The sequence below is a fragment of the Solanum dulcamara genome, chromosome 4 (assembly GCF_947179165.1).
Source record: "Solanum dulcamara chromosome 4, daSolDulc1.2, whole genome shotgun sequence".
In the NCBI taxonomy this organism is placed as follows: Eukaryota; Viridiplantae; Streptophyta; class Magnoliopsida; order Solanales; family Solanaceae; genus Solanum; species Solanum dulcamara.
Window position 1 is genome coordinate 23048225 of NC_077240.1, and position 13840 is coordinate 23062064.

A 13840-nucleotide genomic window follows, 5' to 3' on the forward strand; every position below is an offset into this window, starting at 1 on the left:
AAATATTGTGTGCCAAATCAAATATTAACACTTAAAATAAAACAAAGAAAGTATTCCTTACTATTCCCTTTAATTCATATTAATTAACTTGGTGCCAATGTCAATTAAGTGAATTGGAAAACAAATATTTATTCACTTCCTACATTTTCAGGTGTTAGGTTATTTTGAATCAAATTATGTCACATAAATTGAAATGAGACACTAACTTACTTTAAATCCTTAATAATAAAGTATTTTTTTTTAAAAAATCGTTGGATAATTCCGATTACAGTAAAAGTAGTAGTAGTATAGAGTATATAGAGTAAATTAAAGGAAAGAAGGTATTTCCCCCAATATTCGGTTGAAACCAAACCATAAAAACCGACTCCCGCTATTTCTTCTTCTATTGCCATCTCTCTTAAAAAAAAAACTCAACATTCAACATTCTCTGCTTCCCCCCTTTCCTCTTTCATGGAAACTCCCCGTCGCTCCTCTGTAATCATAGTCGGAGCCGGCATCTCAGGTAGTTTATTGCGTTCAATTTCGACACTGAGTACAAATATATGCTGAAAATTAGTCCTTACCTGTCAAATCTGAATTCTCGATCCGCTTCTGTTTTTCACATGTCTCTGCATTCACCAGAGAGAAGATGCGAATTTTGATTTGAATCATTCAATTTTATGTAGGTTTAACGGCGGCGAAGGTGTTGTCGGAGAATGGAGTGGATGATGTGGTGATATTGGAAGCGGCTGATAAGATAGGCGGGAGGATAAGGAAGGAGGAATTCGGCGGAGTAGCGGTGGAACTCGGTGCCGGTTGGATCGCCGGTGTCGGCGGCAAACAAGCTAATCCTGTATGGGAACTTGCACTTCAGTCTAATCTCCGAACATGCTTCTCCGATTACAGTAATGCTCGTTATAACATCTATGATCACAGGTTCGTAAAAAAAAAAGTATTTGAACTATGAATTGTTGTTAATTTTTTTTTAAAAAATTCCGTGCTGGATACGAAACTCAATCATTTAAGTTGGATAGCATTTATCTACGTTAGGATCCGACCTATTATCAGCTTAATGTGTGTGTATTGATTTTTTGTGTTACAGTGGGAAGATATTTCCGAGTGGAATAGCGGCAGATTCGTACAAAAAAGCGGTGGACTCGGCTATTCAGAAACTGAGAAGCCAAGAAGGAAACCATCATGAAACCACTGAAGATACCTCCATTTCTACTGAAACGCCGTCGTATGATCTACAATTACATATACAAACGCCACTCTGTTTTCATTCTCTTTGTTCTTATTTTAACAAAATTCTCATAGTTTTCCTTTTGTCATTTTCGATTTTTCTTGCAGTACTCCAAAAACACCAATAGAACTAGCGATTGACTTCATTCTCCATGACTTTGAAATGGCAGGTCAATTTTCCAATTATCAATTCCTTCTACTCTGTGTCACTTTTTTCTTTTTGAGAGAAAAGTAGCAGTGTAATTATGAGTACATTTTTTATTTTACCTTTTTTGTTATTGAATTTTACAGAGGTTGAGCCAATATCAACCTATGTGGATTTTGGAGAGAGAGAATTTCTTGTTGCTGATGAAAGAGGGTATGAACATTTGCTTTATAAAATGGCAGAAAACTTCCTTTTTACCTCTGAGGGTAAAATTATGGACAGCCGACTCAAGCTCAATACGGTAATTTAATATTTACTCTTTTTTTTTTTTTTAATTTCTTGATGGGTCAATTTATGACAACTACTGTAGAAGATAATGGTAGGCAAAGTTGATGAACAAAAGGTGTGATAAACTGATAAGATTTTTTTTTTTTTTTACTATTGCATGAAGTAATTTATCATTCTTTCTCTTTTTTTTTGGGTTCTGTTAAGATTGATTGATGACCCACCAAAAGTCTGCCGAAAAGGACATTTTTTTCTTCTAATTTTTATTAAAAAATCTTCGTAAATGTGCTTTACTAAGTTGTAGTAGTCCCTATTTAAGCAAAGAAATAAAAGCAAGTTGTAATTTTTAAGAGATTTCATCACATGTTATAGTAACTCGGGGCAGTTTGTTATTGGAAGATGGTATAAATCATGGAAAGTAAAAAGGCATGGAAAAGGAAAACGAAATAACCTATGAAGATGTTTTTCGATTCATACAAAAATAAAGATTTCTTTTTTGTGTGTGGATTGATTTGATATGATGATATCAGTCAATAAAATGATAGAGACTTGTTTCTCATCATTATATAAGTACCATAAAGAGAGAACTTTCCCATTCATCATCTTTACTCATTTACTATATTATTTTAGAATATTCAATTATTTGTTTTGTTTATAAAATTAATAAATAATTTATTATGATGTGTTTATTTTATTCATGCTATTAAATATTATTTATTTTTTAATATTTAGATGAGTTGTATTTAATAAAGATAATTTATCAATTGCTATTTTTTAATTTTTGTATCAAGTCAATAATGAACAATTATAGTCGGATATGGTTTTATTTTTTATTGAATGTGTGTTTCATTTTCACCCCTCTTAGAAAATGCCACTTTTACATAATGCAATCAAACGTGGGTCCAAAGATCCATTAAATATAGCAAAGAGGAGGCTAGTAATAATCCTTCAATTCCACCCCCATACAGTGGACGGCCAACTGATTCAAAAATAGAGTGTTATGTAGAGTAGTAGTATTTCTTTGTTTTGACTTTGTGCAGATTTTTGCGGATGGGATTGGTTTTTTGTCCCTTTTTAGGATGTCTAGGCAACTGTGTTTGTTTGTGTTGATCTTGTGAAATGCTACATTTGAATAAATGCTGCATTTATGAAATATTGGTGTAGTAATTCACAATTCACGGAATTGGGGCAGGTTGTTCGGGAAGTGCAGCACTCGAGAAACGGCGTCTTGGTGACGACAGAAGATGGTTCCCTTTACGAAGCCAATTATGTGATTTTGTCTGTTAGCATTGGTGTTCTCCAAAGCGACCTCATTTCCTTCTCACCCCCTTTACCTGTACGTCTCCTCACTCTTTCAATCTCTTGACTATACAGGCATATTGCATCATTTGAGGGTTCAACTGAATTCACTATTTTTAATACACATCGATCAAGGTGTGCGAGTGAGAAAAATCACTATAAATTTCGAGGAAATACTAAATTATGAATCTTTATGTCTGGCCCACCAAATAATTTAAAGCCAACGATAACAACACGTGTGATGTATCAGTGATAGATATTTGCTTCACGTGCACATGGATGGATTGTTGAGATCTTGAGCCTTTGATGTTCACAAAAAGTGCATCGCACTTATTTCAGTCCAATAATGTAGTAGGAATAGCTTGAGGTTTATGGCTAGGATTTAACATGGGTCCCCTGTTCCGGTTAAACAACCTAAAGTTGGTCACCTGCAAATTATTGGGATTCTGAACGTATGGGATATTAAATACTCAAGAGGTCAGCATTTCTAGACAGTGAGCTACCCATATTAATTGCTGGACTTGGTAAGTATGGACTACTTGGACTGTAATGTGCAGTTGATATACAGCTTGTTTACTTGTTGGCATTGATTTGTTTTCAAATTGGACCATTTTCATTATTGGGTAGTTTATCTCCTAAATTATTATTAGCGCTCAGTTATTTTATTTTAATATAGTGGAGTAAAACCTACCAATACATTAAAGAATCCAGATAGTGATGGTGCTTATCATCAGTTATTAGAAATGGCAATTCGTAGTTGTAGCTAATAAAAATAAATTATTTGTAGCTTTTGAGGGTGATTGGCTGCTATTTATTAGTTGTCAATGTCTAAATCAATAATATATTTAATTGATAGCAAACACAATAAGTTGGTTTGTGTACTTGGAGTAACTTTATGTGTCTACGGTGAACATACAAATCTCTATAGTGCTAGATAAACTATTTACTATTAATTTTGTGATCAAACTATTAATGCAAAGGTTAATTATTTATCGTTTTTTTTTTCACGGCGGTTTCAAATTTACTTGAAATCAGCTTTCACCATTTGTACCCTACTTTTCTTCTGTTTTTATTGCAAGAAATGATCTTGTGTTAATTGAAACAGAGATGGAAGATGGAAGCCGTCAGAAACTTGGATGTGATGGTTTATACAAAGATCTTTCTCAAATTTCCTTATAAGTTCTGGCCTTGTGAACCTGAAAAGGAGTTCTTCATCTATGCTCACGAGCGAAGAGGCTACTATACTTTCTGGCAGGTTTGCACAATTTATTGTCTAAATTTTGCATCTTTTTAATGCACGTTTTCTCCAATTCTCATAATGCACATTGCTGCATTCTTTTACTTCATTACCTGCATTACAACTTCTTCATCTTGGCCTTTGTCAAGTCCTCGCACATTCAGGGATATGGTTAATAAGAGGACTTCTTTTTCATTCTCTTCTCTGTCCAAAGACAAATTATAATTTAATACAAAGATACTGCAACTTTGCGACAAAATGACTGCCTTAAAATACTATAAGGGGCTCAATAGTACATTGACTTTGCTCCAATTATCTTTCCTTATTATTAATCTATTATTTCCATATATTTAATCACCATTTGGAATCTGGACTTTGATATCAAGGTCATTCTATGTGTATTTCTTAATAAAACAAAACCATGTGTGACAGCCGTAATTTGTCTGTCTAATGAATGGATTAACGCAGGAAACTGATGATCTGAACTGTGGTTTAGCTAATACAATATGCAATTTTGTCGTTACTTGTGATTATGTGGCCCACATTAGATACTTCAACATTTTATTAACATTAAGTAATACTGGCTCTGTACGCGTGGGTGAGGCACATGCATCTTTATGAATCTGGAGAAATTTGCAGACTTAATTAATCATTCTCGTTTTCCCAATTTGGGGTTGCACTACTACTAGGCACTTTACTTTGCTATCACAGCATCCCATTGTATCAGGGTCACCAGAAGTACATCACCTTCAGTATTTCTAATATATAATAATATAATGTGTTTGCATTACATTTGCAATTCTTACAATTCCTTTTCTCTGGCATAAGTCCTACTGTTGACGGGGTAGCTCAAATTATCTAAATGTGTTTATCTGTAAGATTAGAGCCAGTAACCTTTTTTTCTCTTCTCATTAACAGAGTAGGCTAGGCTTCTGTTCTTGATATCCTGGAGTTTATATATATTCCAGTAACTAATCTCAGAGGTTCTTGATGAGTTTAAAAATGATGTCGATCCTTCTGATGCACTATGTAATTCTTGAGTACCACTTCCTTATGTAAACATCAGTATATTGCTTGACTCGTGTCCATATATTGATTAGGCACAAAGAAATTTTCTTGGTTATACAATTGTACACTCATCTGAGCATAATTTTGGCTTCTGCACACATACACACAACATGAAAATACTAGCTTTTTTATGAATACCTCATGCTACAACCCCCATCTTGGAGATACCAATATAACTTGACCGCCAATTATGTATCTTAAGACGTCTCATTGAGAGAATACAATAGTACACTTGCATCAACTTCAGACTTCCATTTTTTAAATTGAACGCTTTTCAATTAGCTTCATAATATGGAGGACCTATTCATTCCTGAAATCATTTTGTGCTCAAGAACTACTCTAGCTGTCTGTTGATGTTGATCTGTTTTCATTCATCAGCACATGGAAAATGCTTACCCGGGCTCCAATATGCTAGTGGTAACCTTGACAAATGGTGAGTCGAAGCGTGTGGAAGCTCAATCTGATCAAGACACATTAAGAGAAGCAATGGAAGTGTTGAGAAATATGTTTGGGCCTGACATTCCCGATGCCACCGACATATTAGTCCCACGCTGGTGGAATAATCGGTTTCAGTGTGGTAGCTACAGTAATTACCCCATATATGCAAATCATCAACTCGTCCATGATATTAAGGTTAGCAATCATCCCCTTTTCTCACTTGCCAATAGTAATTTTACAGTGTCCAATCTAAACAAATTTACATAATTTAAATAATTGACACGAGACTGTATTGACTTTCTTGATTAAATTGTACAATTGTGTCATAGAAGAATTGTCTCATTTTGCGAGTCTTTTATGTCAAGACAACATAGAATAGGACTACTACACAGAAAAGATGGCCAACTCTAATATTCAGAGACTGTTATACAGCAAAACAACCTTTAATTGAATTGAGCCATCAAATTTTTGGGAACACCTCTATTTAAGTTGATTTTTGAATTTTCCTCCATCTTTATTTAAATTACAGAACTAGCAATTGGAACTGCATAGATATTGGAAATAGCTTCTTCGAACTTTGATTAGCCAATGTTATGGGGAACAAACTATGCTTGAGAAAACACCTTCTTTAATGCTCTTGTTGCAATGACATTCTTTCTTTCATCAGGAACCAGTGGGGCGGATATTTTTCACAGGAGAACACACAAGTGAAAAATTTAGTGGCTATGTCCATGGAGGTTACCTTTCAGGTTAGTTCAACTATAAAAAAAAGGTCCATAGGCAACGATCAATTGGACAAAAACCATGATTTCATATGTTTCTTGGGATGACTATTTTGCGCAGGTATAGACACTACCAATGCTTTACTTTTAAAAATGAGAAGGGATGATGGAAGGAAGAATGAGAGTCAAGCTTTTCTGTTAGAACCATTGCTAGCATTAACAGGATCTTTGACATTGACACAAGCTGAGACCGTATCAAGTCTCCACAAATGTGATATTCCACGACAACTCTTCCTTAGTAACAGCAAATTGGGACTTTCAGAGGCTATCTTATGAGACTAAATGAACCTCTGGATAAAATTTACTCTGACAGATCTTGCTATCCAACCACTGATAAACTCGGTTTGCTGGACTCCAACAAAAAGACGGTACAAGTCCTTTGTTGGAGCAGAGAAACTTGACAGGGGTGCGTACAATTCCTCTCCCTGAGAAGAAGGATATAGGGTAGTTTCCAGGATATTCATTTGTGAAATTCATTGCAGATACATACAATTGTTATTAGGAGTAAAGTCATAGAAAGGTATCATGGTGACAAATGCGCAGTACTAATGATATTCAACACATGAAAATTAAGTAACAAGATGACTGACTATGTTCAGTTGCTTTTCAATCTTATTTCTTCTGTTCATCGATTATTATTCCTAATGTAATCCTGAAGTCTGTATATCAAAACATTACTTTGGTCTTCTGGTTTTGTGTCGATTGATTGAGATGTTTGAGTTTTTTTTATTTCATTCTTTAATAGAACATGATCCTGTTTCACATAATTTTACTTTCAACTTCCAGATGCTCTTTAATATTTGTTACATTCCATTGAAGGGTCATGCCTGAGTCTTCGTGCGCCTGTTTTTTTAGAACTTTTAAGTTAAATAAATTATGTTGGCCAATAGCTCCCAAGCTAGATATATAAAATTTACAAATACTAAAGAAAGTGCTTTCTTTTCTTCAGATCCAAACGTAATTAAGATATAAACAAAACCATTATTTGTACTTATATAAATATAGTCATCTAGTCACCTTAAAATACGAATAGAGGCTCTTTTCTGGATTATTACTGATTGTTTTATTCTTAAATTCCTTAACTATAGTTGTTTGAAAATGGTTTACCAGAAGTATGACACACCTCTACATCAATTATGTGAATTATATTTAGGACCCACTTTTATTATAAACAATGTTCATATTATCCAAAAAAGTAAGTATTTGTATCTTAATTACTTTTAATCTTTTCTGTTATAATTAAAAAAATTAGTTGTTACAATATTGACATTGATTGATAACCAGCTAGTAGCTACCAATAGAAAAATAAGGCTGGCTATGCGTCACGCGCCGCCTAAATTCCGAAAAGGAAATGTTAACAAACAAACAAACAAAACTGTCGGTGTGTCTTTCCCTCATGTTGAGTGAATCTGCGATTCAAGATCAATAGCCCCTTTACACTGCAAGGGTGAGACTCACAGTCTTTCAAGTTGAAAGTAGTAGTAAATCTTGTGTTTTTCTTCTTCTTTTCTTGATTTGATTTGATTTGAAGAAGAAGAAGAAGAGGGTGTGGTATCAATGAGCTTTGAATCTAATACCCATTTCAGAAAGTAGTGTATATTTCTGTATTTCGTTGATTCAATGATGGTCCAAGATCATTCATCTCCTAAACCCTCAAAACCCCTTTTTCTAAAACACAAAGTTTCACACTATTCTGAGACTAAAAATCTTGATTTTTCCACATGGGTATCTGAAAACTTTGTTAAACTACTTGTTGTTTCCCTATTAACAATTAGTGTGGCAGCCCTTTTCTACTTTCGTACCTCCACTGTACCCACCACACTCCTATGCTTCCCAAATTCCCACCAGAGTCAGCCTCAGAAACCAAAGTTACCAAAACTTGATCTTGATTCAGTAAAGCCAATTTTAGATCAGTCCTCACCCTTTTCGTCGTTTCATTCAGAGCAATGGATTATTGTGTCTGTATCAGATTACCCATCCGGTCCACTCCAAGGTCTTGTTAGGTTAAAGGGTTGGCAAGTTCTTGCAATAGGCAATTCAAGAACCCCGAAAGATTGGAACTTGAAAGGTGCTATATATCTTTCTCTGGAACAACAAGCGAGTTTGGGGTTTAGGGTGGCGGATTTCCTTCCTTATGATTCTTATGTGAGGAAGAGTGTTGGGTATCTTTTTGCAATCCAACATGGTGCAAAGAGAATTTTTGATGCTGATGATCGTGGGGAAGTGATTGGTGGGGATCTTGGGAAACATTTTGATTTGGAGTTGGATGGTGCCACTACTAAGAAGCAGAGGATTTTGCAGTATAGTCTTGAGATTGAAAATAAGACTGTTGTCAATCCTTATATACATTTTGGCCAAAGGTCAGTTTGGCCTAGAGGGTTGCCACTGGAAAGTGTTGGTTTTGTAAATCACGAAGAGTTCTATACTGAAGTGTCTGGAGGACGACAGTACATACAACAGGGAATATCAAATGGGCTACCTGATGTTGATTCAGTTTTTTATTCCACAAGGAAGGTTGGATCAGAAGCACTTGATATTATATTTGATGAACATGCCCCGAAAGTGGCATTGCCTCAAAGTCTAATGGTGCCGATCAATTCATTCAACACGTTGTTTCATTATAATGCATTTTGGTCATTGATGCTTCCAGTGTCAGTCAGTACCATGGCTTCTGATGTCTTAAGAGGTTATTGGGCACAACGGTTGTTATGGGAGATTGGTGGTTTTGTTGTAGTGTATCCTCCTTCGATACACAGAGATGACAAAGTTGAAGCATACCCATTTTCAGAGGAAAAAGATTTGCATGTAAACGTGGGTCGCTTGATCAAATTTTTAGTTTCTTGGAGATCTGAAAAAGAAAGGCTGTATGAGAAAATCTTAGAATTGAGCCATTCAATGGCACTAGAGGGGTTTTGGAGCGAGAATGATGTCAAATTTACAGCTGCATGGTTGCAAGACTTGGCTGCTGTAGGGTATCAGCAGCCAAGACTGATGGCAGTACATTTGGATCTGCAAAAGGCAACTGTTCAACGTGGAGATAAAAAGGAATTCATCCCCCGAAAACTACCTTCTGTACATCTTGGGGTTGAGGAATCAGGTACAGTGAATTATGAAATCGGGAACTTGATAAGGTGGAGGAAGAATTTTGGCAATGTTGTGTTAATTATGTTTGTCACTGGGCCCGTGCAACAAACTGCATTAGAATGGAGATTGTTATATGGCAGGATCTTCAAAACTGTGGTTATTCTGTCAACACAAGCTGATGCAGATCTTGCTGTTGAGCAAGGACAATTGGATCAAGTATACAAGTAAGTATATATCATAATTCTTTTCTTTATACAGTGAGTGTTCTTCTACCTTGTTAGAATTTAATTAGTAATTAGTATTGCCATCTAATGGACAAGAATATGGGGAACACAAAGTATTACTTCCCTTAACTTTGCATCACATTTTCTATGTCCAGATAATTCTCTAATGGATACATTTTGACATCCTATAGCATACACCCTCCCAGGAAAAAAAAAGGCTTTCTTTCTTTTTGGTTTGTCCAAGTATACTTGTCATGTTTCCTTAAATTGAAAAAAGTTTATCCCTCCAGCTATTGAACTAATCAAGCAACTACCTCTTAACCCATTAAGTGAATCGTCTATATAACGTTTGCTCTATTTGGAATCATTTCATTCCTATACTAGGCAAATCGTATTTTTGAGACAAATGAGGGGTTACCTAAAACTAGAGGTTCTCTAAATCTTACAGTTTTAAGTTCTCTAAATCTTGCACTTATGTTCCCTGCATTGATATGTAATCTATCAGTCTAAACAGAACTTTTAAACTCCTCAAAACACCAGACTTAATATAAGTTTAACAACAATTATTAATCCTATCTAATTTGGTATCACTTGTATGGATCCTTTGCTTCCATTGTGTTTTACTGTTTGCTAGGTATGTATTGATTCCGAGATATTGTTGGTCTTTTGGGACAACCTTCCTCCACTATCATCTTCAATCATCATAATATGGTACCTGTAGGCTGATGTATTTAGAAGTGTACATAATACATGGCCAAACAATCTCTGGTTATCCTTGCAATTTTATCCTTTTACGTGTGCTACATATACCATCTGTCCAATGTGATAATTTCTAAACTTGTCTAATTATATATAACCATGTATCCAGTCTAACGTTTGTGTTTTATGACACTCATCTTGTGGAAATGGGCCTCTAAGGCATTTCCATGTAACATTACTGGTTTCACAACTGTTCTATATAATTTATCTTTCACTTTGTTAGACATCTTCACATCGCATATCACTCTTGTAGCTCTTCTCCATTTCAACCACATTTTATGTGATATATCTTCATGTCATGCCACCGTTTTTGTAGATTGAGCCTAGATATTTGAATTGTCTACCTTTAGGCACCAAAATCCAATCTAATCTACTAGACTGTCATTCTTCTTATGGGAACTATACTTGTAGTGCAACTAGGGTATATCTTCATACTTCCAACTTTTCATTGACGACTTTGTTAGTTTCGTCAGTTAATATCATCTTCAAATAACATGCACCATGAATCCTCATCTTGTATACTATTGGTTAGTTAATCCATAACTGGGGTAAACAAGTAGAGGTTCAAGGTAGATCCTTGATATAAAACATAATAATGGGGAACTTTTTGGTATTACTTCTTTGTACATTTCATTTATGGCATTTATATATATGACATGGATTTCTTTCTTCTAAAGTACTATTCCTCAGAAGATTTTTCTTGTCACTCTAATATGTTTTCTCTAGGTAATTGAATATCTTGTGGAATTCTTCTTCCTTTTCCTATAATTTCTGTCCATCTTCTTAGAAAATTATAACATCTACTGAGCATGAATCCAAATTGGTGCTCAGTCACCTCTGTAATATTCCTATATCTATACTCCATCACTCTTTTCCTATGTTTCTTTGTATGACTCACTTTTGGTACTTCGGCAGCTGGATAATTTTGTTTATTCCTTTGTCCTCTGTAGCTGGATAATTTTGCTTATTCCTTTGTACTACGGTAGCTGGAAACCAAGATACTGTTTCTCCACTCATTTATTGTTGTTCCTCCCTTTAATATAACATTGAATAACTGGTTAGTTATACAACTTCTCCAAGGCATTTCCAAACCTATATAGCGATACCATCTAGAGAGTTACACACACACAAAAGGAAGGTGTGGTATCTTTTCTTGATTCAAAGCGCAAAGTATGTTATAAAGTCTTTTGGATGATCTTATATATTGATCGACTGTAGTGAGATCTAAATTGTTGTAGGTAATATGTTCTCGTCCATGGAAATCTCATTCTCTTACTATCTCATCTTCGACTTGTTAATTTATCTCTTTCAAATATATTGCATATAACTTTGCCTCCAAGCATGATGTTTGCATTTGACTTCACCTCCCTTTTACTTGACTAGTTAGACTGGACCTCTCCCACCTTGGGAAGTGAGAACATTGAACTCCTTTATCCTTAACTTCTATTCACGAAGAAAGTGGTAAATTATCCATGAAAAAATATGTTCTAGTCTACCACTAGGAAAGAATATCATCTTCCAGTAATATGTCGTAAGAAAGGGTGAGACAGAGAGAAGAAGATAACTGCTGGTAGCATGTTGAAATGAAAGGTCTCAAGTTATAGCAATCTTTTGAAAAATTTCACAGACAGTAAACGACCGTATTGAAAAAGAGCTTGAAGAGATGTAAGACTAATAGATTCATGCTGCCATAACTTTAGTGAGATTAACAGAAATTTGATGGGTATGAAATTTAATGGACCGGAGATAGGTGGAATTGGCATCATGTAGTAGAAATACAGATGGCATGTTGATTATGGAGTAATGCTACAGCCTATACATGTATATATAGTCTGCAGGTGGACACCTCAAGCTAAAGAATACCTACCAGGCAATTAAAACTTTACTCCCCAACTCGAGATATGTATTAATATTTGTACAATAATTCCTAATTCATCAAGATTAAGCTCATATCATGCAACAAGAGCACTGACTATCAGATTTGATAATGTGTTATCCTTGATTCATCACATAAATTTTAATAGCAACTGGAACTATGAATTTTGTTTTGTTTTATCAGCAATAGGGGACCAGTCTATAACTGTATGAATCCTATTTGTAGTAATATTGTGGAACTTTCACACGAAACTGATCACATTCTGTGGCCATTTTCTGTAATTCGTAGTAAGACATGTTTAATACAATTATTACTTTGAACTTGTCTGTTGCTTTGTAAAAGTTGATTGGTTCTATGTTGAAGGAGGAGGTTTGTACATTTGTTGCTGACACTCAAATCGTCTCTTAGGTATCTCCCAAGGATATTTGAAAGATTGAATAGCACAGAGGGATTTCTCTTCCTACAGGACAATACAATTTTGAACTACTGGAACCTTTTGCAAGCCGACAAATCTAAGTTGTGGATCGCCAATAAGGTACGATGACCTTTACATCATGAAATTCAATTATCTCAAAATCAAAATATTCATCCCACAATCAATTGAATCAGGTGCCTACATCTCGAAACATGATCAATGGGAAGGACTCTTCATGGTTTGTAAAGCAAGCAGAATTGGTGAAGAAAGTGGTAAGCACAATGCCCGTTCACCTCCAAGTCAACTACAAGGAGAGTGGTCCAACTGACCAGAGCATCGCCTTGTGTGGCTCTGAGGTGTTCTACGTTCCTCGACGTTTTGTTCAGGACTTTGTTGATCTAGTAGACTTAGTTGGTGATCTTGATATACACCAGAAAATTGCTGTACCTATGTTCTTCATGGCCATGGATTTACCTCAGAATTTTGATACCTTGCTGAATAAAATGGTTTATAAGACAGGAGCATCGTCTACCAATTCGTTGAAACTGTATTCTGCTCAAGTACCAGCTGTGTACCCATTGGCTGTTTCCACTGAATCTGAATTTATAAAGTTGATAAGGCTCATGGCAGCAGGTGATCCTTTGCTGATGGAATTGGTTTAGGATCTCATGTTATTGTGAAAATATTAGAAGTTGTAGAAGATAACATCATGTACAATAGAGTTACTCTTCCAACTGCTCATTCCCAACTTGGAGGAAAAAGAAAAATGTAGAGCATATAGCGAAATCTTGTAGCTCTTTTTTTCCTTTTTCAGAGATGGCTTTTGAGCAATATCTATCAGTCTTTCAAGTGTGTATTCTTATAAATAACTGCTTATTCCTCTGTTTGTCATCCACCTGATACACATTGACAATTGATGTACAACCTTAGTTGATTGATTTTTGCCTGTAATTTTTTTTTTTGTCTCTAAACAGACTACTGTTGTGCAAAATGTGTTGAAATCAGAA

General features: G+C 35.2%; 2 protein-coding genes across 2 annotated transcripts; both read left to right on the forward strand.

The window, feature by feature from the left end:
• The first annotated feature begins 318 nt into the window (after window positions 1-318).
• Window positions 319-7161, forward strand: LOC129886987 (polyamine oxidase 1). Its single transcript, XM_055961912.1, has 10 exons — window positions 319-502; window positions 666-915; window positions 1082-1219; window positions 1330-1391; window positions 1513-1667; window positions 2844-2987; window positions 4056-4205; window positions 5634-5888; window positions 6361-6442; window positions 6537-7161. The coding sequence occupies exons 1-10, from the start codon at window positions 451-453 to the stop codon at window positions 6749-6751; spliced, it is 1503 nt and encodes a 500-aa protein (XP_055817887.1). The 5' UTR covers window positions 319-450; the 3' UTR covers window positions 6752-7161.
• A 618-nt stretch (window positions 7162-7779) lies between these two features.
• LOC129886989 (probable glycosyltransferase STELLO1) lies at window positions 7780-13784 on the forward strand. The gene is made up of 3 exons (XM_055961914.1): window positions 7780-9783; window positions 12827-12953; window positions 13028-13784. The coding sequence occupies exons 1-3, from the start codon at window positions 8096-8098 to the stop codon at window positions 13493-13495; spliced, it is 2283 nt and encodes a 760-aa protein (XP_055817889.1). The 5' UTR covers window positions 7780-8095; the 3' UTR covers window positions 13496-13784.
• Window positions 13785-13840: the final 56 nt, after the last annotated feature.

Excerpts from the sequence above, each read along its gene's own strand:
- LOC129886987 (XM_055961912.1), top strand. The coding sequence starts at position 451 with ATGGAAACTCCCCGTCGCTCCTCTGTAATCATAGTCGGAGCCGGCATC. Across the intron at positions 916-1,081 it reads TATAACATCTATGATCACAG|TGGGAAGATATTTCCGAGTG; the intron begins GTTCGTAAAAAA and ends TTTGTGTTACAG. Across the intron at positions 2,988-4,055 it reads CCTTCTCACCCCCTTTACCT|AGATGGAAGATGGAAGCCGT; the intron begins GTACGTCTCCTC and ends TAATTGAAACAG.
- LOC129886989 (XM_055961914.1), top strand. The coding sequence starts at position 8,096 with ATGATGGTCCAAGATCATTCATCTCCTAAACCCTCAAAACCCCTTTTT. Across the intron at positions 9,784-12,826 it reads CAATTGGATCAAGTATACAA|GTATCTCCCAAGGATATTTG; the intron begins GTAAGTATATAT and ends ATCGTCTCTTAG. Across the intron at positions 12,954-13,027 it reads AGTTGTGGATCGCCAATAAG|GTGCCTACATCTCGAAACAT; the intron begins GTACGATGACCT and ends CAATTGAATCAG.